The 26,630-nt window shown below is 33.8% G+C and overlaps 1 protein-coding gene across 2 annotated transcripts; it reads right to left on the reverse strand.

Annotated features, from left to right (window-relative positions):
* Positions 1 to 3,580: 3,580 nt before the first annotated feature.
* On the reverse strand, positions 3,581 to 26,470 carry LOC136032683 (uncharacterized). Of its 2 annotated transcripts, none has more exons than XM_065712978.1 (5): positions 26,408 to 26,470; positions 23,598 to 23,690; positions 9,035 to 9,387; positions 6,737 to 6,791; positions 3,581 to 3,760 (listed from the first exon to the last, which is right to left on the reverse strand). In XM_065712978.1, the coding sequence occupies exons 2-5, from the start codon at positions 23,665 to 23,667 to the stop codon at positions 3,669 to 3,671; spliced, it is 570 nt and encodes a 189-aa protein (XP_065569050.1). In that variant the 5' UTR covers positions 23,668 to 23,690; positions 26,408 to 26,470; the 3' UTR covers positions 3,581 to 3,668. The 2 variants fall into 2 exon arrangements, with proteins under 2 accessions (XP_065569050.1, XP_065569051.1); XM_065712979.1 differs by having other exon boundaries at positions 9,035 to 9,381; positions 26,408 to 26,462.
* Positions 26,471 to 26,630: the final 160 nt, after the last annotated feature.

Genomic DNA, 26,630 nt, shown 5'->3' on the forward strand with positions numbered 1-26,630 from the left:
CTAAGAAAACATGCAGAATGTTAGCTCCATCTTGGATGTGCAAAAAATGTGTTTCTTACCAAAAGTCTGTAAATGCAGGGGATATCTACCAGCTAATTCTAAACCAACAATAGCATTATATTTTTGAAAATGGAGATTATTTATTAAAACTTATAGATATAATACAGATCCTTGTGCGTCAGGGTTTGCTTTTAAGAAGGCATAAAGAAGACTCCTTATCCAAAAATAGGGTCATTTTTTGGAAATAACTCAACTTTTCTCAGACTACGACAAGAATTTTGACACGTACTTTGAAAACATTTGAATTACTGCAGTTCAGATATCCAAAATGAGATAACCAATATGACAAGAACGCCTAACAAGAGAGGCAATTCGTGAAGGAGACAAAAGCAAGTGGATTTTTGACCTTGAGTTTTGACGAGGCGAGACGCTACGAAGAGGAGCAACTGTCTATTACTATTAGACTTGCGATAGACATGAATGTGGTAGAACGATTAATTGGCTTTGTCAATTGTCTGACGTCTAGAGACGCACAAGGACTAGCTATGCTGGTTTTGGGAACACTCAACAGAATCAATTGGGTGATGTTCCGATTATTTCGTAGTTATATGACAACGCCAGAGTCATGTCTGGTAAATATAGGCCATCAAGCAATTATAAGGGAGCCCTTATGCAATATATACCCATTGTTTGGGACCCAAATTGAACCCAGTTGTTGTTGATTCTGTGCAAAAGTTTCCTTAGCAAAGACTTTTTTCAGTGGAATAGAATCTTTGCATATTCATTTCTCTTGGTCCGGTCATCATCATATCTAAAAAGAATACAAGAATATGTAGAAATAAAAACCAGTCGTGGATCGGTAAGTCTGAGTGCAGTAAGAGTGATTGCTAATCAAATATTCCTTGTCCCCCCGTCGTCATTTATATATCCCCCCTGTGCCCCCCTGGCGTCCCCGTTGTGTCCTGGTCGTCATTTATATTCCCTGTGTCCTGGTCGTCATTTGTGTCCTGGTCTGTAATTTCTCTTTGAGTGTCGTCAATGACACAAATGACCGGTCGTCATTTGTGTCCCGGTCTGTAATTTCTCTTTGAGTGTCCCGGTCGTCATTTATATTCCCTGTGTCCCGGTCGTCATTTATATTCCCTGTGTCCCGGTCGTCATTTATATTCCCTGTGTCCCGGTCTGTAACGTCAACTTATAATGACTTCATCTACAAAGCCTTATATACTTATAGTGACGTCATATGCAAGCCCTCTTTTTACAAAAAAACAAACATGCATACAACTTATTTTTATATATATAGATAGAAGATAGATGTCAAACTCGAATTTAACAAAATTTATTATGAGCGAAGAAACGGAATCTAATTCGAACTCAAATAACAATGAATGATGAAGTCAAGCATAAAACAATGACGTAACTAACTCCCATGGCATAATTAACTTATTTAAAATGTCAAATTCATATTTAATAAAATTTATTATGAACGAAGAAACGGAATCTAATTCGAACTCGAATAATAATGAATGACGAAGCCAAGCATAAAACAACCCCAAATTAGGGTTGTGCTTCAACCCAATACATCTCCAACGTGTATTATTAGTGTAATGCTCATTTGATTTTTATTGCAGATTTATTTCTTTTAAAATTACAGAGATACAATTACAGTTAATGCCCTCGCAATGAACTCATCGATGAATTTTAAGAGAAAGGTGAGCATGTAATGGCTTGTAGAAGTCAGGGTCATGCACAGAATTTGGTCTATAAAATTGTTGAGGCCCGAGCCTCCCTTCTACAATTAATAAGCATAGACATATTGCACGTGTATTGTTCCTAATTGTTTAGGAATCATTCAGGCAGTGGTCATAAATGATCAGATGACTGCCCTGAATCAAAATAAGGTAGGGAAATGGTATTAAAGGTTTTTGAAGTTAATAGTTACAAATATGTGGCTAAAATTACACACTTACTATCAGAAAAACTGGGCGAGGCCTTCAAGTTTTAATAAATAGCCAGTCTTAAATTAAACGTTCTGTAAATTTTATTAGACCAGTGCGTCTATTGTACTTTTTGAAATCAGGATCATCCAAAGATTTCGGTGTGCACAATTTTTGGACTCTAGGGCTAAAGTCTTACTCCTTACCCACCCCAATTTCGTAAGTATAAACATATTGAGCCTTTTAACTTAACAAGAATATTTTTTGGAATGGATTTAAATGGCCATGTCACTGTTTTAAACCGCAAAAAGTAAAAGCTCTCAATAAAAAGACCCAAATGAATTCTAAATCAGGTGAGACTGAAACAAAACAAGAAATATTGCCAAACGGCTAAGTCAGCTTTTTCACCCTTTTAGATCTACTAGATACTAGATTATGGTTTGCAGTTTACACAAAAGCATATATGTTTGATATGTTTTGTTCTACAAGATGTAAAAGTCGCAATATTGTTCAAGCAATTCAGTTTTGTAAGACTTAAACGTGAATAGATAAGAGAATTGAAAGCCAAATGACCTTAACCCAAATAACAAAAATGAGAAAATAAGTATGACGCTAATATGGTTACAATTCTCATCAGTGTTTTCCTCCTGAATTCATCTCCCACAAACACTGCATTGTTCGAAGGCTGAAGACAAAATGCATTTTCAATACTGTTTCCCTTGTTGTCTAACATGGTAAAATGTCAAAATAATGTCATAGCATCCACCAAAAAGTTTGTTCTCACTTAAAGTATATTTGTGACGGTCAGTCTTGCTTCACTACTCTAATTAGTTTTTTTAAGTGTCTTCTTTATTTTAAATTCATTTCTTTTATGTATGTAGAAAGTTGGATAGTGAAATTAATTTACTTAAAGCTCGAATGACACTATCTTTCGAGGAAGCAACACATTCGAGGGGGCAACACCCAGTGGCACGAATTGGGAGAAGGATTTCCTATCTGCATTTTAGAAAATACCTTTCTTTGCATGATGGTTCAGAAAGTCGAAAAATATCCTCCTTTCTTCCCGTACATTTTATTTAATTGGTGACACTGAAAACAGCCCACTCACTGCAGGTAGTTCTATTTCAAATATGGATTGACACATACTAGTAACTTGCAAAGGGATGAATTTCAGGGAGAGTTGGTTCATAAAAAAGGGGAGGGGGAGAAGTTCTTTGTTCCCCGAAGGGGAATTGAACGAAAGACATAAGAAACTGTAAATATATAGATTTTCGGGGTGAATAAGAACAGCCCAAAGTACCCTCCTCACCGCGCCCATAATTTTGTCATTCTGCTATGCAACAAAGTCCTCAATCATCAGCTATCAGTTAGTTTTTGAACTTAATTAGTTGAAGGTCTACAGACGAAGGAGCTTCAGAAAACGATTCACAATGAAAATCTGACCCAGAAAATGCATATTGCAGGATTTTCCATTTTCCGGAATATTTTTCCATTTTCCTCCTTATCCGGCCGTCATATCTGTTATTGAGGTTTTCCTGTCTCAAAAGGGCCGAAATATAAAATATTTCTGTCTATTTTGGCCATGATAAAACTTAAGCAAATTTGACTAGGCAGAAATAATTTCACTATTTTGGACACTGAGCTACTTTATTTTAATTGTATTCTATTAAATCGTGCAAGGACAAAATATACGATATTATCAACAATCATCATTCGATATACATAGGAATATCAGCTCAGCTGGAAGGACTGAACGTCGCGTGGGAAAGCATATACAATATTTGTCCCAGACGGAATCATATTCGTCACCTGGTTGGTAGAACCTGAAAAAACAGTTGGAAAATAATAATTTAAAAGTATTAGAACCTGCAAGGGCTGACTTGTTAATTTTTTCTTAATGCTAAACAGCGCATGAAACATGGTTGAAAATGTAAAAAAATAAAACATATGGAACAAAACAGCTTAAGAACGCTGAGCTTTCTTAAAAAAAATCCTTAAAAAAACTTAAAATTTCTTAAAAAAACATCCTTCGAATTTTCTTTGAAATTCACACAACCACATATAATTAAAAATTTGGGAAAATTCGAAGTTCAATTTTCTATTAAAAAGACCACAATATACAGTTATTTAGTTTTTGATAATAGTAGGAACCAAAACTAAGAAGAAAATAAACGTGAGTGAAAGAAAAATAAGCATACAATATATCAAAACCATATGGCAGCTAACAACTTAAGATGTAGCTTTCCGTTGAAAATTGTAGCAGTCTTTGGGAATCAAGAGATTTTTAATGTCTGAATTTTTCAGACAAAAAGCGTTGCCGAACTTAACTAGTTTTGTTCATTTGTTTTCATGGTTCAAAGTGGCAACATTGACAAAAATTTCGTACTGCGCTAAAAAACAGAATAACATTTATGAAACCACCAAAAGAAAAATCTGAGAAAATCGAGACATAAAACTGACCCACTGACAAAAATGTTTTATTTTAAATGGTTGGTACTTTAAAGCAGATGAGTTATTCAAGGGCAATTAAAACATAAATCGAACTTCAATTGAAGGTTTTTGAAGTTGATTTTTCGCAGGACTGCTCGGCATAATAACCCTGAATAAGCAAATCCAACAGTTAATCTAAAATTAGACTAGGCGGTGAAAATTCAACACAAAACACTTGCAACACTTTATGTCTATAGGCTATTAAATAATCACGTCTTTATAATCATTTATATTCCCAATTTTTAAACAATTTGCGTTACTGATTTATCTTAACCCAAATAAATCTTATAGGACTCAGTTGTGTTATCGAAAATCTATATAATTTATATTTCTTAAAAGAATTTGGTTCTTAGCAGGACCGTGGATAATCTACAAATCGAATAACCTGCCCATTGATGATCGATAACTTACTGACAAAACTATCACTGACAAATACTTGACAAATACAACATATACTGACAAAACTATCTGAGCCAAACTTGTTTTCTGGTTTCAGTTACTGTAAAGGATTCCAATTTCAACATTCTAAGGTCAGTGAATGATGTTTTTTTTTTACTATATAGGTCAATCTTTCTATGTTAATACTCCTAAATACCCCAAAACGAAAGCAGTTTATAAAGTGATACTTTTGTATTACTCAAGGGGCTTTGGAGGACAATAAAGACACGCTCTGGGGTAAAACAACGGGGTATTTTAACACCTCCGTTACGGGAAGCCATGTGCCTCAATCGTTCAAACGGCAGCGCTTAAGAGTTTAATATAGGGATTAGAAATTGAATATGCCGAATATTTTGTCTGAAATACAATTTTCCTACAAGGCTGTTTTCTATAAATGCATCCCCTTCCCTCGGACGAGCTCTCTCGACTAGTACCTTCGTTTGTCCAGCCAATATGGAAAGTACGCAGAAACGCGGGATAATCTGTTCACTTGAAAGAGGACAATGACTGTTCTCGGATTATCTACATTGAAAAGCTGAAGAGCAGCTCTGAGGGACACTATACCTCTGATTAGAATGGTCTCCCAAGTGAGGTTGTCCCTGAAAAGCCAATCGGTTGATTCTTTTAAAAGAAACCAAAAGACAAAACCCTAGGGAGAAAGTTGACCAGGGCGAATTAGGCCCTAAGCACAATGAACAGTATTATAAAAAAAAACCTAGTGGGAACTATGCTTACGCAACATACGCATAAAAATCTGTAAATTTTGACTATGCAGTATCCAAAATAGGGGTTGCCACCTGAAATGCCCCCCCCCAGATGCTTATTTTTAAGTTTCATCAGGTTCCCATCAGTACCATTGAAAATAAAAGTCAATAAAATGCTTTGCTTTTTAAACATTTAGCTGCAGCATTAAAATAACACTGTCACATTCTACATATTTATAGACTTATTTAAAGAACTTGACTAAACATTTGAAGCTTAACGAGGTACCTGACAGGGAAAACATTTGATGACAGGAGAAAAAGCAGACAAAACCCGAAGACCAATTAACATAACATTGTTTTAATTTTGTTCTCAATTTGATGTTTTAGTTCCTACCCTCTTCAAGGTAGTTCCATAATTTCCTTGAATTGTGAGTAAGAAATATTCTAACAAAACTTATTCTACCAGCTTAGGCTTTTTAAGTGGGTCATTCAACAATCATATGGCAATAGGCTCTTAATGCATGGATAGTATGCTAAAGCTATTTAACCACAGAATGGGAAAGGGTTTGCAGGCCCGTACCCCCTCATAAATTTTAATGTTTTTCCCTTCCCCTGGAATTCCCTAATATGCACGTAAAACAAATATTTTTTACACTTTAAAATGGTTCTCTAGCCAACCCTCAAGAAATTCCCGTATTAGTACTCAACGGAAACCTTACACTGTAATTTTATGGGACTCCAAGGGGGGGGGGGTCCATTTTTGTAGCGACGTCAGACCACTGCCTCCCTTTGGTTAATCCCAAGTAACCTCCAAAGTGCCCAAACATGATTTTACATAAATGACATTTGGTTGTACAGAAGTTATAGCACAGTGTATTAATGCTCTGCTTGGCAATAGAAGGCCCATGGATCAATCCCGCCGCATCAAGGGTGGGCAACAAGTTTGCTACTTGTCCCTGTAAAAAAGACCAAAGAACTGAAACGTTGATTCCACACCCTATGCACCAGCAATATCTTTAGAAGATCTTTAGTATTTATTAATTTGGTATATTCCCATACATATCGAGAAATTACAGGTGCCTTCTTCTATTTGAAAATAATAACAAAATAAAAAGGAAAGAGCTAGAAAAAAATAATAAACAGAAAACTTATCTAATGGTGCCTTACCATAGTTTTCTTGAGAGCTTTCATATTCTTCCAGATCTTTTTCACCCTTCATTGACTGAAAATAATAAAAAAATCAAAAAAAAAAAAAAAAAAAAAAAAAAAATCATAGAATTCAGCTTACAGAAACAGGCAACAAGACCACGATTTTCTTTTTTTTTGTGGGGTGGAGAGAAGCGCAAATCTAACGAAACACAAAACACAAATTAAGTGAGAAATAAAAATCAATCTTTCTAACTGAAAATCTAAAAGAGTAACCGGCCTGAAGACTCAACCCTTACCTTGAACAGAATAAACTGTTTTTGCATACAGATTTCTATAAAGGAAGGGGTATAAGAACCCCGTCCCCAATAAAACTAGAGCTTTTTATTTAAGTAGGTACTTTTTGAACATGACTAAAATAGCTAATAAATATCTTTGTTGAACCACCCATTTTCCCCAAATACAAATATTTGACTCGTCTAAAATAAAATTTTGGTCGCACTCCCTGGACAGCACAACCATAAATCAGTATTTCTTATTTTTAAACCGCATACTCGAAAAGAAATGTTAGGTCTTCCAAGTTTATTAGTCATATTTAGAAAGCACTTTCTTCATTTAAGACAATTTCGGACAAGATTTTATTACAATGTTGCTTCTTTTTTTCACGAAATAAAACATTTTGTCGCATACTGTCTACATTTTTATGCCAATTAAAATAAGGTTCTAAGGTAAAAATGAATAATTTCAGGGTTATACCAAGTGGCACCAATCAGAGGGAGTAGGGGAGGGGCATTATGCCCCCAATCTAGATTCCAAAATGCACCTTTTATGGTGTTTTCAATAAACATTACATTTTTGATATTTTATTTGCAATATCCAAAAACCGTTTGATAAGCTGTTCTCAAAGGGAAGATCATAGTAAAGGTAATATGCAGTAGCGAAAAGTCCTATACTTCCCATTAAAAAATTTGACACAGATCTAAAACAACAGAAGATTCATGACCCAGCCTTGCTCTGATGTAATATGCTCAGAGTTTACTTACGCACTATGAGATGTGTGTAATGTTTGGGAAATATTTTGCTAATTGTATATTCTTATACTGTGAGGAAGATCATCAGTATGATGCATGTTCAGTCACACTTGGATTCTAGTAATCTACATGCCTCTGTAGACCCTCCTCTAAATAACAGCTTATCTATTGGCAATTATCTCAGGAGTACAAAATGTCAGACACAACATAGACTATAGGAGCAACGGTTAGCGTTTGGCATTTTGGTATATCAAACCACCTTACCAATAAGAAATAAGTCTTAGATACGTATATATGGGAACTTAAAAAATAAATCTCAGTTCATTCTTTGGTTAATGTTGTGCATATTTTGAAACAGGTAAATTTGAATTTACTATTACTCATTTCTGTACACTTTGCTATCTCTTACTAAGGTACTTGTTCCATTAACACATATTGTGTATGGTTAAAAAGCTCTGACATACAATATGATTAGGTTATCCTTATCCTGTCTACAATATCAAAGCTATTATATTCTGCACTCTGCAAAAAAAAAAAAAAAAAAAAAAAAAAAAAAAAAAAAAAAAAAAAAAAAAAAAAAAAAAAAAAAAAAAAAAAAAATATTAGGCTATAAACATGCAGCAGATCTCGATTTAATAAACCAATCTCCTATGTGATAAAATGTTCCTAAAATTGTAAAAGATATTCTGTCTTTAAACATCTTGAGTGCTTTTTTGAGCATTTTGTCCAGGCCTGGAAGGAAGGGATTTCAGGTGAGAAACAATCGATGATGGACAAGAAATCACCAGTTTATATAGAACTAAGCAAAGCATATCCTTTATATCAGTTATCTACAGACACCTGTCAGTGAAATTAGACAAGCAAAGTTCATAGATAGGGTAACAACTGAAATGGAAAAGGCCAGAGTGAAAAATGATACTTGAAAGCAGTACTAACTATTTAGTGAAGCCACTGGGGGAAAAGGAGACATAATACCCTCCAAGGAAAGACATAGGAGAGCCGTCACCAATAAGGCAGCAAGAATCAATGACGCTGAACCAATTTTAAACCATGCCAAGCCCTTACATTATCCTACAACTCCTGACAGTTCGTGATAAAGTTCCTGCTTCTTCATGATCCTGCCATTCATCTTTGAACTTATCCCATCCTAACAAGTCCCTACTGGGGGGAACTCAGCTCTTCCCAGGCTCTATTTCATTTTTTCGGAATGTCTGCCTCTTGAGTTTGAATAAATCTATATACTTTACAAATGATGTTTTAGTTTTATATATAAAAAAGATATCAATACCTCTCTGTATTTTTGCAAATAAACCTTGAGAGGCTCAATGTAATTATCGAATCCAAGGGTAGACATTGCAAACAATATGTCTTCTCCATTAATTGTCTTCCTCTTTTCCATCATGCATCTGTCACTAGCTTCAGAGGTGATGAAACTAATGAACTCAGAAACACATTCTTGCACACATTCTCTGGCATCTTTGGCAATCTTTCCAAAAGTAGGGATAGACCTTTTCATGATTCTGGCAACATTGGCTATTGGCAAGAACCTATCCTGTTCCCTCAAAGTTGCAGCCAATCTATCCCTACTGTCATCTTCTGAGTTATCACCACCATCAGCACTTAAACTTGCCTCATCTGCAACTAAAACATTAAAGGAGAAAAAATCCTTCTTATTAAACAATAAACTTGTTGGATCAGTCAATGGATCAGGAATTGGATGTAATATAAAAAAAGTTTTGAGAAAAATACAAAATTTTCTCTTTTTTTGAAAAGTTGATTCAACTTTAAAAGTTGATCTGCCATATAGCTAGCAGAGGTTTGAAAGCAAAAATCGAAGGTAATCCACTAGCCTAAAAAAATATGACTATCGAGCCTAGTTTTTTAGTTCTTGAGCAAAAAAGCAGAATTTCTAAAATCTGTTTAAACCTATTAGTAAAAACTAGGACAGCACACTATTTTTTAACCTTGTCACCAGTAATATTGGGGTGCTCTGAATTTTATTCTACTGTTTCTAATTTAGAAATGCATTGTTGTCAGCAAGCATTATTATGATCCATGAAAAGCAAGTATCAAGCACTGAACCTTTGAATAACCTCAGTCTGAAACATTAAACAAATCAATAGTACTTTTGATTTTGATCATTCTTTTTTATTTGAAGTCAAGCACCTCCAACCAATTCCTTGATATAATTTGATTTGGAATCTGTCTTTCCTTTGTTTGTGATTCTTTTAACTAGTTTATAAGTCGCTCTGTGTCAGAATGATTTAATGTTTTTTAAGATAACTTCAAATTTGGTAAACATATGTATTTTATAATATGACCTAAATGTCAAGGGTCAAATTATATACATAGAAGGGTCAAAAGGGAATTATGCTCTTAAATGGGGCAAACCCTAAAATTTACATTAACAGCATTTTTTTTATTGTAAAGTTTAAAAGTTTTGCTATCAGAAACTTACAATTATCATTCTATGTAAAAAATACTAAAATTTTTCAGCTTTTTATAAAGTTTTACCTTATTGCATGTTTTCAGTTTTGACAAAAAATTAGCATAGATTTCTTTATGAAATTAGCCTACAATGATGTCATATTTCAAGCAATGTGCAAAATTTTGCGGCCAGTTGGATTGCAGTAAATCTATATATATAAAAATAGCAATCACCATCAACAAAGCTCAAGGGCAATCATTAGAATAATGAGGTATAGATCTGAATACAGATTGTTTTTCCCATGGACAATTATATGTTGCATGTTCAAGAGTCGGTAAACCTGACAATCTATTTATATGCACAGACAATGGGACAGCCAAGAATGTTGTATATTCGCAAGTTTTACATAGTTAAAATATATATATATATATATATATATATATATATATATATATATATATATATATATATATATCTATATTCACAGCTGGAACACAGGGACACAACTACAATGGCGCGTAACGAATTACGCGCGCGGGGGGGCTTGGGGGGATGGGGCGCGAAGCGCCCCCACCAACTTGGTGTTGGGGTGGCGCGAAGCGCCACCCCAACAGCTAGTAGTTTATAAATTCCACACAAGAATCAAAGAAAAAAAAAAAGATTGGCCAGAATTGAAATGCAACATATAGCTGGTTGAGATTAAAAAAAAAAAAAAAAAAAAAAAAAAAAAAAATCAAAAACTACCATTAAGATTTTTAATACTCCAGGCAGAGCCTCTTCTAGAGTTATCTTAGATCATAATTTCCAGCTAAGGTCTTTTTGGGGGAAGGGGAGGGTGAAAGGTACTAATTTATGCAATCTGCCAGTAAAGTTCACCTGAATAAAGGTAATAATTGACTACTAGGCTCTTTTACATCCATTTGATTCTAATGTTTTCCCTCAATTATATTTCCACTACATTGCAATTTTAATGCAAAAGTTGGAATCTATAATATTAAAGAAAGAGGTTTATGCATTTATTACAAAGACTGACAAAATTAAAATGCAAAAAAGACCAGCAAATTGGTTCAACTTCAAAACCCACAAGGAGTAAAAAGTAACTACTTCATGCTTAGGCCTACTTTTCCCAAGAACTTTTCTGGGAACCAAAAAGTATCAGTTTTTATAATTTATCAAAACGTAATAGAAGTCTCTCCAAAACTGAAGGCAACATGAAGAAATAAAACATTTATATGTAGAATTTATTCAGATCACAACATTAGCAAGAATTGTCCTACTAGCTTCTACTGTCAAGTTTTTTAATAAATAAAAAAAAATAGCTTTCCTGCACAAGGCTATACTAATTTGGCTGATCCATCATATCTTTGGAGGCTATTACATTGCATTAATTTGTCTCTCAAACTTTTCTCAGTTATGACAATTATTTGATCAAAGCTTTAAAATTAGATCAAAACCTTTGTTTCCTTGTTTTTTTTTACCTCTCATTTAGCATTTCCTAATCCACCCTAAAAACCTGAAAAAAATTCATTTGATATTATTAATTTGAAATACGACTGAGATCTTTGTAGCAAACCAAAAATTTATGAGACTCAGCAATTGCAGCATTTCTACAATGGAAGTCTCTGTCACACCGATTAATTGTAAAAAAATAAACTTATATTTATAGAGTATGTTTGTAAACTTTTATATTTCAGGTTAAGTTTTCTTCGTAAAATTTCAAATTCTTCTTTTAGTACATGCCCAGTGATGATCTTGATGAAAAGTACGAATAATAGGGATTAATCTGCAATGGGGGTTGTGTCAGAAATGTCATGCTATGCACCCTCATCTAATTATAGAGTAAACAATTTATAACAAGAAAGTTTTCTCATATTCTTGTGTCTTTAGATTAAAGAGGAATCCACATCTTAATGCATTCTAAACAACAAAATTACTTTAGTTAGAAAAACAATATTCATGATTTAATTGGAAAAAATTTAATTCATAGAATAATTACAACCAAATATGCTTTCCTTCAATACATCTGCATGAAGCACAGATGTTTGTCCCTTTCTGAAATTACTATTGATCTTCAATTAAAAGCTTGATATTAGAGATAATAAGCAAAGCATTTAGCCACGAAACTGCATGATAGATTTGTCCTACTAAACGTAAAAAACGATCGAGAGGACATAGGAAAAATAATAGAAAAAATGAATTAGATGTACATATGCTTTCTATAGATCTATGCCAGCTACTTGAATCTAGGGGTATGATTTCTGTAATAAAATGTCTAAATAATTTATCCAAGAGGAATTTAATCAAACTTTTCTGGATTGTTAAGAATAATACAGCTCTTGATTATAATTTTAAAGTAATATGTGATACAATTTGCATTCTAACTAAAACGAAATTTATTTCAAAAAAGAAAAAGTATAAGATTAGTAATAAGGATAACAGATTATATTTACCTATTAATTTTACTTGTAAGCAGATTGAAGATATTAATTTACCAGAAATTTTAAATCAGCGGCATGTGAAACAGGCCCTTCCTAGTGATTTGAATTATAATGATAGTCCAGTTTTAACTTATAAATTTTCAAAAACTATTGGGCAAATTATTTTTAATTATAATTTAATACTAAAAAGACTAGATAGTGATATAAATTGGAAACCGGTTTGTAATTGTAAGCAACTTGGCCCATTTGTAAATCCTACTTACAAACATGTTATAACAGGGGACTTGTCAATAATAAAGCAAGATGATCTTCAAATTATAATGAATAAAGGGGCTAATTTCCGTCTTTCTCATCATCTGAAACCATCGAGTGTTCTTGATGGCTTGGAAAATGATTTTGATTTATTTATTGATAAGTGGTGTAAGAAAGAGAATAAAAATAAAGAGAGTTTTCAAAGTTGGAAGAATTTAATTATTAGTAGAAAAAGAAATAAAATATATTCTAACTTAAAAAATAGTAACACTAAATCATTATTTTATAATGCGAAGATTAAACAAGCAATTGCTAATCTAAAGAATGAATTTGTAATTGTGCCAGTGGATAAAGCTAATAATAATTTTGCCATAATTTGTCAGAAGCTGTATTGTGATATCTTAAAAAGGGAGTTATGCACAACTAATGTTTACGAAAAGGTAAATATAGAGGATGAGAATTTAATTGAAAAGACTGAAGAAATACTTTTTAAAAATTTTAATATTAAAATAAATGACAATGATAAAAAGTTCCCTTTCCTATTTTGGACTGTAAAATTTCATAAGAATCCCCCTAAACCACGGTTTATTGCTGGAGCAGCTAAATGTCCAACCCGCATTGCTGCTACTAACCTCTCTTTAATTTTGAAGGAAATTGTAAATAAACTTAAAACCTATTGTTCTGGTATTAAAAAATTTTCGAATTTTAATCCATATTGGAGTGTTAATAATTCACTAAAGGTGATAGATTCTTTAACAATGGTTTCAGCTAAAAGAATTGAGTCTTTCGATTTTGCGACAATGTATACTAATCTATCACTTAATGTAGTGTTTGATAATTTAAAAACTGTTATCAAGAAATCTTTCCTCTTATCTAGTAAAAGGTTCTTAAAAATAGACACTTATAATAAAAAAGCTATATGGACAAATTGCTTTAATACTACAGTTAACTTGAGATGTTACAGCTTGGATATGATTTTTGAGTTATTGGAATTTGTTTTATACAATACTTATATAAGATTTGGGGGTGATTTGTACAAGCAAATTGTGGGAATTCCCATGGGGGGGGGGGGGAATGCCAGCCCATTTATAGCTGACTTGTTTTTAAGTCAACTAGAATATAAATATATGATGGATAAGAATAATCCAATTAATTTAAAACATGCTTTGTCAAATAATAAAAGATATTTAGATGATATTTGGTCTTAAATTTCATTGATATTTCTAAAAATATATATCCATCAGAGCTTATTCTTGAGCCTAGTCATGGCGCTGGTCATGAAGATCATTTCTTAGATTTAAATATTAATATTTGTGATAATAATAAATTAAGTTTTAAAATGTATAATAAAACGGATGATTTTGATTTTGAAGTGATTAGTTTCCCATTCCCTGAAAGTAATATACACTCAGATATCACATATTCAGCGTTTTTCTCACAGTTACTTCGTTATGCAAGGATTTGTAGTAATTATATTGATTTTAAAAATAGATGTAAAATCTTAAGCCAAAAATTGATATCAAGAGGTTTTTCTGCAAATAAATTAACTTGGCAATTTAAAAAATTTTGTTTTCATTATAACGAACTTTTAAATAAATATCAAAAGAATTATCTAGAAATACTTAAAGAAATTTTCAACTAATTTCGGAGGTTCGAGAAATGTTGTCGCAGCGCCATTTATTTTGAATTGTGTTTCTAATTGAGCAGATTTTATTAAAAATTAGCCACATGGTAAAGATGAATTCTATAATTGTTTAGTTCATTCAGGTTTTTTGCAATGTGTTAATATTTGTGATTTGGTAAAAATTTATAATATTTAGTTTACCTATTGTTGCTAAAGGGAGGGATAAATTAACGGGATAAGCTTGTTTTGGTTTTACTTGGTTGTTTTACATTTGCTGTTTTTTTTTCTTTCATAGGCATATATTTTGGGGGTGATACCTGACGCGGGGATGTCATGGATATTCTGTGGTAGCCACAACACTGTGCTGGGTAGAGAATTTAGAGTGGCGAAACCCTATATAGGCCAGTGTATTCTCCTGATGAGCCCTTATGTTGGGTGTTGCCTCTGAATTATTCGTCTATATTATTTTTTCTATTGTTTGGTAAATGACGACTTATACTTATTGACGACATGACTGCCTGTCCATGGATTATTCTTTATGGTTGATTGTGTGTGGCTATGCTGTTTGACCTATGTGATTGTATGGATGAGTAGGGTTAAGGCCTCATTCAAGTTCTGGTCTATATTAATCACTAATTTAAGAAAACAGTCTTCCTTTTCTCCTTCCGTCTCTCTTCTTTTTTTTTGTGTTTGTGCTGTTGCATTGGTGATTTCTCTTTTCATGATATTGAAATGGTCTAAAAATACACGATTATAGAACTCAAAAACAACTTCAAACCAATACCCAATACAAAATTTAAAAGCTTTATTTTAATGAACTTAGAGTCTTGCCAACAGGTATGAAAAAAAGTTTCAAAGGTGCCAATAGCAAAATTTTACAAAATTCCCAAAGCTGTCAACACTTCAGCAGCACAACTTGTCTTTTGACAACTTTTCTTTGAGCAAAAAGTATTTTTGAATGTCAAAATGGTGTTTTCTGACAAATGTCAGCAAAGTAGCATTGCTACTTTGCTACCCCATGTTTTGCATGGCAGCCTACCAATATTTTGCAGAAAATGCAGCAAAGGAGTCAATGAATGACTTCAGTTGCTGTGATTTTCACATACAATTTCTACATTCGCTTCTTATATTAGCTGGAATTATTAGTACCAGTCCTTTATTAGATCATGGAGACACAGGTCTATCCAGGTGAGGGGGGTAATATCTGACAATTTATGGGATAGAGTGTTATTCCTATGAAAGAGGGTGTGAGTCTTAAAAAGTGTAGCTTTAAACCATAGTTTGGTTATTTTCCTGTAAAAGGTCATTTATGTCTTCCTTATAGTTATAAATCTGATGTTTTTCAAATGTTAAATGCATCTATATATATATATATATATATATATATATATATATATATATATATATATATATATATATATATATATATATATATATATATATATATATATATATATGTATCAATGTGCTGTTTGACTGTCCGTCTGTACTAAAAAAAACTAACAAAAAAATTAAAAAAAAAAAATTAAAAAAAAGTTAAAAAATTAGTGGGGACTAGCTAACACTCCCCGTGTCCGCGCCAAACACTGCGCGCCTGTCCTTTCCGCACTCCGCGCCACAGCAACGCGTGGCAGGAGCCAGCTAGTATATGATAAGATTTTACATGTTAACCCTAAAATTTATCACCATTTTAATAAAAGAAAAATAAATCCATGTTTTGATTTTTTTTTTTCCTGAAGACATCTAAATGAATGATAAAGGAATAAAAGTTATGAAGTACTCTGTTTAACAGTTCCTTAATAAGGGTAAAAAAAGATGCAGTAGTTGTATACAGGCAAAACAGAGACAGGAGTAGGGCTGTCACCACCAGCCCAGACTCTTGGAAAGCAGGACTTTTTTTTCATATATTCCAGTAATACATTATTAGGCTACAGTTGAGACTGGGAGATTTGCAACTTAGAAGAAAAATAGGAGGTACTTGCGAATAGCACTGTTTTGCAGCCAATTTGAAATAAGCATACTTAAACTAGAGCCCACCAAGTGCCAAATTTCAACAGTACACATATGGGGAGGACAAATCTTTGGAGGGAGGGATATGGGGCTGAAGACCTCTTCTGAAGGCATGAAAAAGAGTCTGCCAAAAAGCAAATGTGATATTTTAGATTAATTTAAATATCTCAGCATAAACACACTGTACTGCAGCGTTTGGGGTTCATATTTAACACAAAAACAGTCATGGTAAGGAGTAGATGACATCATTCAAAAGCTGAATATTCAATATATCATGCAAATATAGAGGGGAGGGTTATTTTTAGATCTGTGTTTTTCTGAGAGTTTTTTTTTTACAGGATTCATCAATAAGGGAATTGAAGAGTGCTATTTTGTAATAACACTTATTGTGTTTTCTTAGTGTGCAATAATTTCAATGTTGCATATTTATTCATGTAGTGCAGTTTGACATTAGATGAGGCAAGTTTGTTTGTTTTTAGCAGATGACAGTAATATTTTTAAATAAGAATATTTGCAAAGGGAGTGAAATGAAGAATGATAACTCAAATACAAAGACAAATTATTTCAAAACTTGTGCTTACAACATCATACATAACATCAATAATTTATCTTAGTATGAAACTAGGCAAACAGAGTTGCATGGAGCAATGAACAGTAGAAATATATAAATACTGCTTCTATTGCATGATGTTAAGTTTGCAGGCTGGAATATGTTCACAGATGTTTAAACGTAAATAATACAAGGTGCAAATATTTTATGTTAAGCAGTAAACTATATAAAAACAAGCTGCAATAATACTTGCTTGGAGAATAAGGGGCATCATTTTTTTGCAAATATATATATCTGGAGCAACGAGAGGGTTAAAGCCTTTTCTTTTGACCCCCATAGAGCTGTAGATCTATTTATGTGAATTTTAATTTAACACAAAAAAAATTCATTGACAGGGTAAAATTCAAGATGTATATCCTGTAGAGTAGTTGAAGAAGGTGAATGAAACTCCCATGAATGAATCCAGAGTCCAAATGATATCCTGGGAAGGTATTTTGAAGAGCCAACTTCTTATGGTTCAATATATCCAAAGGAAACATAATAATAGGATAAAAATAACACCATTAGTCTCCTTACTTTATGTTCTTTTCAAATACCATGGTTGCTTTTCTGACAATACCCCCCCCCCCTTGATGGACTGAGATGATATTATATTTCTCTTTGCATTCAATCTTAAGGTATGTCTTCTATGTTGACCAGTTTTCTTATATTAATTCAACTGGAGGTCCAAGAAACTTCTTGCTGTCTCATTATAAAATGGCTTAAGTGCCTTGTGTAGACTTTAGAATATATAGATATGTACTAGTTCCCAGCCTGCACTGGTGGGACCCTTTGCTGATCATGAGGTCATAACAATTTCAATGATTTATTTAATATGAAAATTGTCAATAGAAATGTTGCAACATTAAAAAACCACTATTGTATTGACATTTTGACTGACAAATTTATGTGTTTTGGAATTGTTAGGATGTTCAGAAACTTATCTTCTGGGCATATGAAACATGAAATGAGGTGATACAATATGGATGCTTCTAAGTCTTGCTAAGGCTGGGAAGGTATTAGTAATAGAATTCTAGATGCTCATTTTTATGAATAAAAAGTTTCCGGTAGGCTATCAGTCATAGTAGTATATGTGCTGTAGAACCAACTGACAGAGATAGTAGCAATTGGGATAAATTTTACTTACAGTAACAGGAACAAATAAACAGGATCTCAGGAATAAATATGGTATTTTAACAGAGAAACTTAATGTCCAGGTAGGTTAGAATTGGGGTAGAAGTTATCCTAGCCTAGTTAAGTTTGGTGTAGGAACAGAAAATAGGGATGATTATAAACTTCTATAATATTGTATGTGTAAAATTACATAGTTATAGTATATACAGTATTTGGTAATAAAATGCATGTAAGTTAACATGGCTGTCATGTGATGATGAGACAGCCAAACAAACTGATTATGTCATTGCAAATGGAAGACTGGCAGGACTGATACAAGATGCTAATGTATATAGGAGTGCTGTTACTGTTGTTAGAAGTAAAGGTCAATATCTAGTAGCATCTAGTGTTAATGCAAAGCTGAAATTCAGCAAGAGTAACTACCTTCCAAGAAGTTATGATGTTGGTAGACTCCAGGATGAGAATTTGAGAGGAAGTTTTTAGGAGCAGTGCAATACAAAACTAGAGAGTCTAAAATTCATCAATGTAGAATATTGATGGAAAAACTTCTAGAATATAGTTTGTGAAGTACTAGGTGATGTCTTAGGGAGGAGAGCTAAAAACATAGCAAGGAATATTAGCAAAAAAGCTTTAAACTTAGTAAAACAGGGGAGGCGTTTGCACAAAAAGGATCTGAGCAATAGATCACACGGAAACAAGACAAAAGTAAGGGAAGTAAAGAAGGCATTAAAGTCAAAATTAAAGAGTTGTAAGTGGATGCCAAGGATAAAATTCCCAAGGATCTGGAAGATGCAGAAAACAACATAACATTAAATACTGCATAGACAAGTTGAGAGGAACAAGTCAGTCTGGATGTTCCCAGAATGGACTTGACAGTTGAAAATAGAAACAGGGTCTAAATTAGTAATAAAGAAAGCTTAAAAGAAAGATAACTAGAACATTTTGAGAGTGTGTTAAACCATGATAAAGTCACAAGAAGTTACATAGAAAAGAATAAAAAAGTTTGTGACAATATGGAAGTGAAGGAAGATCAGTTTTGTTAGAGGGATGGAGACAATACTAAAAGGGTTAAAAAAATAATGGGGTTTCTGGTGCTGATAGTTTGGGTAAATGAGTTTTTGAAGTATACTGGTTCCAAGGCTAGAATAAGTTTCTGAAGATCAGGAATATGATTTTTCAAAAAGGGAAAGTACCTGGTTATTTTATGAAAACAATAATCAAGCACCTTTATAAAAAAGACAATCAGAGTGAGCATGGTAATTACCTTAACTTGCATTGTTCAGCAAAATAAAGAAAAAATCCAGTAGTCACTGGTGAGTGATGATGAGGGGCCATGGACAAAATTGCATCCCACTCTGTCTTCCATGGTTTAATGGACCAATTCGTGTCAACAACAATCTTAAAGGCGTCAATGGGATGGAGCAATTATAGCACTATCAGGAACATTGATCCAATGGGAAAAGAGTGGGATCAATCACTCTACTGGAGAAGCAGTGGTCGCAGACTCTGATATCTGCCCTCTTCTGGGACAGCTTTTCACTATTCCCCCTTGTCCTGGAGGAGTCACAATTCAAAAGCTTATCAGTCATTATGACATCAACTCTTCAATGCCTCTACAAAAGTGTTGGGAGCTTTAGCTGATTCAATTGAGATGGATAGTCAAGATTCTTGCATCCATCAACAGCTTTTGTTGCCTGTCTTTGGACACACAGTGCACTTGATTATGCCAAGGGTCTGGGATGCTTTGGCAACTGCTGTTTGTGCATAATTGCGAAATTTTAGTTCCTCCTCAAAAACAATTCCCAAATCTCTCCCATCTGTCAAAGAGTCAATCAATTGTCTTGAGCCATACCCTACTATCATATGGTGCTGCCACCTTCTGTTCATTCTCCCAAAGTGTATTGACTTGCACATCTAAATATTAAAATTAAAGCTTCTAATTATAGGAAGCTTGAAATTCAGGTCCTCTAAATAAGCAATTGTAACTTATGACTCTGCAGAGCCAATAAGCTTTGAATCATCAGGATAAAGGCTCATATTATTTCTTACAGCTTTTAGAGCATCATTAAGAAAAACATTGAACTATGTTGGACCTAAGATTGGTCTCTGAGGCACACTACTGTCAAATTCTGAGAAAAAATCTAGCTCATAATCCAAAAACACTTTAACTCTCTGCTTTCTTCCTGAAAAGAGTTGCATCACCCATTCTACAGCCTCCAGATGGATACCAATACCTATAAGTTATACCTCCACTCAGTGAAGACAGCCTTTATGAAATACTTGTGCAAAATCTAAAAGGATCATATCACAATCTAAAAGGAGTACTGTGATCTAGTAACTTAAGACTTGATCTTGATTGATCTAGTAAGATTTGTCACAACTGAGCACCAAGATCTGAAACCATGCAGTCTGTCTGCAAGCAGTTTGTTGCCAAATAAATGTTTTGTAATTGTGGTATTCACAGTTCCTTCAGGAATTTTACAGACTGTTGAGGTGATGCTAATGGGTTGGTAATTGGTGACATTATTCCTACTTCTGCTCTTGTGGATAGGCACAATATCTGCATTTCCAGAGACTTTTGGAACAGTTTTGTTATAGGAGAGGCAAGCTCCAGCATCCAGAAGTTGGCACTGATAATCAGCATAGGTTTGTCAATATTGTACTCTACCGTTTCTGGCAAGGGAGTATTATCTGGAGGTGTGAAAACTGACATGAACTGTTTATTCCAGACTTTAGCTATATCTCCAGGACTGGTTATAATATTCTTATTAATTGAGACTTCTCTTACTGAATGTCTATCAGAATTTTGAATTGAGGAATATTTCTAAAACTTCTTTGGATTGATTTTTGACACTGATGACTCTTCATACTTGCTTGTGAGCTCTCTTGTAGGGTGCTGGATTTTATTTTGGATCAGTTTATAATTTTCCTTTGTAGAATGTCCTTGTACCTTCTCAAAAGTTTCTTTTCTTTCAGACTGCTGGCCTGATATCTCATGTCATGTTAGGGAGCATTCATGGTCCTTGTTTCCAAGTGGTTGTTATTTGTTTTGCAGTTGTTTGCATGAGAACCAAATAATCTTTAGATTTAGAGATGCTACTGATAAAGTGTTACAAGAGCCTCAGTGAGGTTTAGGAAGGTGAGAGGATGTATTGACCAAATTTTTGCTCTTAGATCAATAATTGAAAAACAACTGAATCATCTAACCCCATTAGTCCTGAACTTTATAGATTATGAGCTGGCATTTGATTCAGCAAATAGGGAGGCTTTTGTGAAGATTTTATCCTTGTAAAATGTATACTAGATAAATACAATAAAGTGGTTAGTGCTATGTACAAGAACAACATTGCTATGGTTAGGGTTGATATTGAGGTTAGTGACTGGTTTGGTATTGAATCAGGGGTTAACCAGGGTGTGATTCTGTCCTTGCTGTTACAGATCATGTTGACAGATTTGATCTTATTGAATACAAAAAAGGCCATGGAAGGGCATGGAATCAAATGGTAGGGTAAAACTATCATAGACTTGGAGTAAGCAGATGATTTGAATGTTCTGGGCAAAATAAATGAATTATTAGAGATTTTTGAGGGATGTCTAAGAATTGGTGTAAAAAATCAATGTTGAAAAGTATAAGTCACTTAGACTAGCAAAGGTGCAGAGCTGATATTGGAAAACAATCTAGCAGATAATCAATCTAGAAAAACAATCTAGCAGACAGCCTTATTTACATGGGTAGCATTATTAGTAATGGTGGTGGATACAATGAAGGTGAAATAAGTAGAGTAGCCAAGGCTCAGGGTGTTTTTTCACAGTTGAAAAGTTAGGAAGAATAGGAGAATAAGTCTACAAACCAAGATTAGAATATTAGAGGCTATGATGATAACAATGGTCAAGTAAGATTCTGAAACATAGATACACCAACTAAATATTCAATTAAAATAAAGCTACAATGTAGTTTCTCACCAAGGTGAAGCTAATTGTCTGGTATAAACACATTGAAAACTGAGTATTGTCTAATGTTTGCAATAGAAATTCTCAAGTGTGTACTAACAAACAAAAAAGTACCAATCTTTGTGTAATTAAAGCAAGACCTTGTTAAACAGCTCTTCTGCTGACATGAAGTAGCCTACAAGAAAACTATTTTCAGCTTCACAACTTTGCTCAATCTCAATTAATGAGGTTTCAAAGATCTGCTAATATATTTCCTAGCCTTGGAAAAAAACCTATCAATATGGCTTACTATTTTTCAAAAATATTAGTAATTGCACTTCCAGAACTAAAACAAGAGAAAAAGAAAATGATAACCAAAAATTAACGTAAAATGCTGTTTTATCAAACATTTCAATGGGTACAGACTAGGTGCATAATTTGGGTAAAATTCTAGTTAATTGACTTCTTGCTATCTCAGAAAGGGTTTAGGTTAGGAAAATGAAACCTTCAGGGATGAATCTACAGACTAAAGTATGTCCTGGGAAGGTAGTTTGAAGCAACTACCTCTACTCCTTCTCCCTCTAGAGGACCCTGACCTTTGATGACCTTTAAAAATATGTGTGCTATAAAAGTGAAATCTTTTATAGCCTAATTGAGTACAACAAAATTGTTTTCAGCTTCTTAACTTTGCTCATTTCCATTTTATAAGGTTTTACATGTGTGCAAATACATTTCCTAAATTTTGAAAAAAAAAAATAAAAAACATTGATATGGCTCAGAATTCTACTCAAATATCAGGAGTTGCATTTTCAAAAATTAAAGGCAGAGAAAAAGGAGCTGGTAACTGAAAATTAAGGTAAAATGTTGTTTTGTCAAGATTTCAATAGGTAGGCTATAGACCTGTCATGTAGGCAAATTTCAGGGCCCTCTAGAGGGAGAAGGAGTAGAGGTGGGTACTTTAAAATACCTTCCTGGGACATACTTTAGCCTGTAGACCCATCCCTGAAAGTTTCATTTTCCTAACCTAAACCCTTTCTGAGATAGCAAGAAGTCAAGTAACTAGAATTTTACCCAAATTATGCACCTAGTCTGTACCCATTGAAATGTTTGATAAAACAGCATTTTACCTTAATTTTTGGTTATCAGTTTCTTTTTCTCTTGTTTTAGTTCTGGAAGTGCAATTCCTAATATTTTTGAAAAATAGTAAGCCATATTGATAGGTTTTTTTCCAAGGCTAGGAAATATATTAGCAGATCTTTGAAACCTCATTAATTTAAATTGAGCAAAGTTGTGAAGCTGAAAATAGTTTTCTTGTAGGCTACTACAAAAACTTTCAAAAAAAAAAAAAAAAACTTTCCTTAGGCAACTTTAACTTCAAAAAGTGAAAAAAAAACTTGGAACTAAAACCATACAATAGCATAGCCCAGGCCCTAAATAAAATCTTACTCTCTTGAATAATGTATGTTCCATCTGACGAAACAAAAGCAGGACCTAGATCATCTGGATCTTGTTCCATTACTTTATACTAATAAGAACATTCAGAGGGTGTGTTCCAGCTGACGGTTTTTCAGTAACTGCAGTAACTGCGCGGTAACTGCCCATTTCTAACTGCGGTAGAGCCAGTGGGAACGGCACAGTAAGCTGACTAGCAGTAGCGTCATTTTCGAATTAAATGCACGTGTTTAAATTTAAGGGACAGTTTAATGCTGATTAGTATAATTTTTTTATTCCTTCTGTTTCATAGCATTTAGAGAGGTTCTAAGCCAACCATGGGCATTTGGCTGTCACAAATGATTTTGCTCAAATGAGCTGGTGAAAAATAAATAGATCATATACTTTTTCTCTTTTTTTTTATTATTTGAAGACTAGAATATCACATAACTAAGCATTCAAATAGCTTGATTGTATCTTAAGCATATACAATCCCTGATGGAGTTTTGTTGATACCTGTCTTAAATTGATTTGTCTAAATAAAATGGGCCTATAGCATTTACAGGATAGTAGTGGGACAACTATAGCAAGTTTTTTTTCAATATTCTACTTTTTTAAAAATAATTATTATTCTCTGGTCAAATTTGTGTTCCTTGCTAAGTGGTAGGCACTCTGGACTGGAATGCTTTGTCCAAGGGGTACAGGTTTAATTCCTGGCATTGTCAGTTTATTTTGTTTTGGATAGGGGTTGGTGATATGACTAACCTCAGCTAGAATTGGCCTAACTTTAAATGAGTACAGATGGAAATCTAGGGACAGTAAGAAGGAAGGGCATGCAAGAGCATAGGCTGACTGGTCCCTAGCTTCCTATTGCACTACCTGGCTAAAGGACCACCAGGTCCTTTACTGGCCTACTGACTTAGCCATAGAAACTTTCTTTCAAACCCATAAAATATAAGTAAAAATGAAGAATACCAGCATGATGGTCCTTCTATTTCCCTGAAATGTGGATGTATGGACAGGAGTGTGGGTCATGAGAGATAGCTTGTGAATGTAATTGGGGTGAATGGTCTGCAAGATTTAAAAAAATTAGGACTGTTGCTCAGGTTGGCAACTGAACACAGAAGTATAATTTTGTTATTTGTTTTTCTTTGTGACTATCATGCTTATTTAATGTCCAGTATTTTAAAGTTAATCTTCTTTAATTTGTCTTTAATTGCCATGGCCCTAGGGCTTAAATACAATAAAACCTACTTATATCCATTGATTTTCTTTAAATAGATAGTAGCTCTATGTTTCCTAGCTTCAGTAAATTTAAATGTAATTGTGAGACCAGGGATTACAAAGTAGGTGAAAACTTGCAAATGAGCCTCTGGTATCAATAAAAATTTGTAAGAAATGGATATCAATTTAAAGATTAAAAAAATTGTTAGAAAACAAAGAAGACAAATGAATAAACAAAAGTAACCCCTTTACAACCATTTAATGAATTGTCACAAATATAGGTCACCCTTAAGATTGAAATGAACAAAGCTTCAATTATGAATCCATTTTCCTTTAAACAGACTGAAGGGGCAAACCTCCAAGCTTTGACAAATTCAATCTCACTGTTGGGCATTCTCACCTTTCCTTTTCAAAGGAAACTTCCTTTGGATGTTTCCCACCCAACTAAAAACAACACAGACAGAATCAGGTACAAGTGACCTTCTACTTAGCCTACATACGCAAGGGAAAAGCATACATCTCTATACTATAATTTACCTCCAACCTGCCTAATGTGCAAATATATAGCCAAAATTATGTAGTTCCAATGTATTCTGTCACCTGTTACCTTTTCCCCCATTCTTGCTTTGTTTACAGTTGCTTCAATTAACAGGGAGTTAAAGGTTGAGGGATAGATTGGCAGAATCAATGGGAAACATGTAACTTCAGCTATAAATATTTTTGGAGGTCATCAAAGGTCAATGCCCTCTAGAGCAAGAATGAGTAGAGATGTGTACTTTGAAATACCTTCCCAGGACATACTTTAGCCTGTAGACCCATCCCTGAAAGTTTCATTTTCCTAACCTAACCCATTTCAGTGATAGCAAGAAGTCAATCAACTGTAATTTTACTGGATAAAATTACCATCCTTTGGAATAGACTCTGAATAGTCTACCCTAGCCTACTTCTTCAATAGGATTAAAGACAGTCTCAGAATAATGATTTGGCAGCCCATAAATCCTCAACTTATCTGTAATACTTCACCTAGGCCTGTTTACAGAGCCTAAAAGGAGTTAATGCTTAAAATGCTACCATGTGGCAATTTAATGGAGCCTCAATGTTACCTGGAAGAAGTCAATCCTTAGAATGATTCCAAATGGCAATTTAAGGTAATAATTATGCCTGGATATGCCAGAAAACATGGAAATCTTTAAAATAAATAATAAGTTTTTCATTGATTTAACCTACTTGCTAATAGATAGCCTACTACTCAGGGTGTCCTTTAATGTTGATCCCAAAATATGGTGATTTACTAACCTGGCTCAGATCCCTCTTTCTTTTGCAAAATCACTGTCCCACCTTCTTCCAAGCAAACAACTTCATATTCCATTACTTCATTCTTGTCCATATTTATTTTTTGTTGAATGAGATTTTTGTTGAAGAAGGTGAATTATGTACTTACTGCGCTAACCATTCTTTTGAGCACGGTAAGAAAATCACTTACTGCGGTTACTGCCGGCAGTAACTATTCTCGTTCCCAGTGGGTTGGGCAGTAACCATTTTCCCGCTAGGAACGGAAATAGTAACCATTCGGTTACTACAGTAAGTCCCTAGAACACACCCAGAATTTCAACAATTTCAAATGTTTCTATTTCTTCTCTTATTGAATAAACACTGTGTTCTTTTACCTGTCCGATTACTTATCCGACTAATCCTAGCATTTTATGAGACGCACTGACGTCAGAGATTAGTCGGATTACCCCCTCGAACGCTCATGATTGTCCGTGGGCTTGCACTTTCTAACCCCAAAAAAAAGATTATTGAGGATAAGTGACGTCAGTCTCG

This window comes from Artemia franciscana, chromosome 11, assembly GCF_032884065.1.
Source record: "Artemia franciscana chromosome 11, ASM3288406v1, whole genome shotgun sequence".
NCBI lineage: Eukaryota > Metazoa > Arthropoda > Branchiopoda > Anostraca > Artemiidae > Artemia > Artemia franciscana.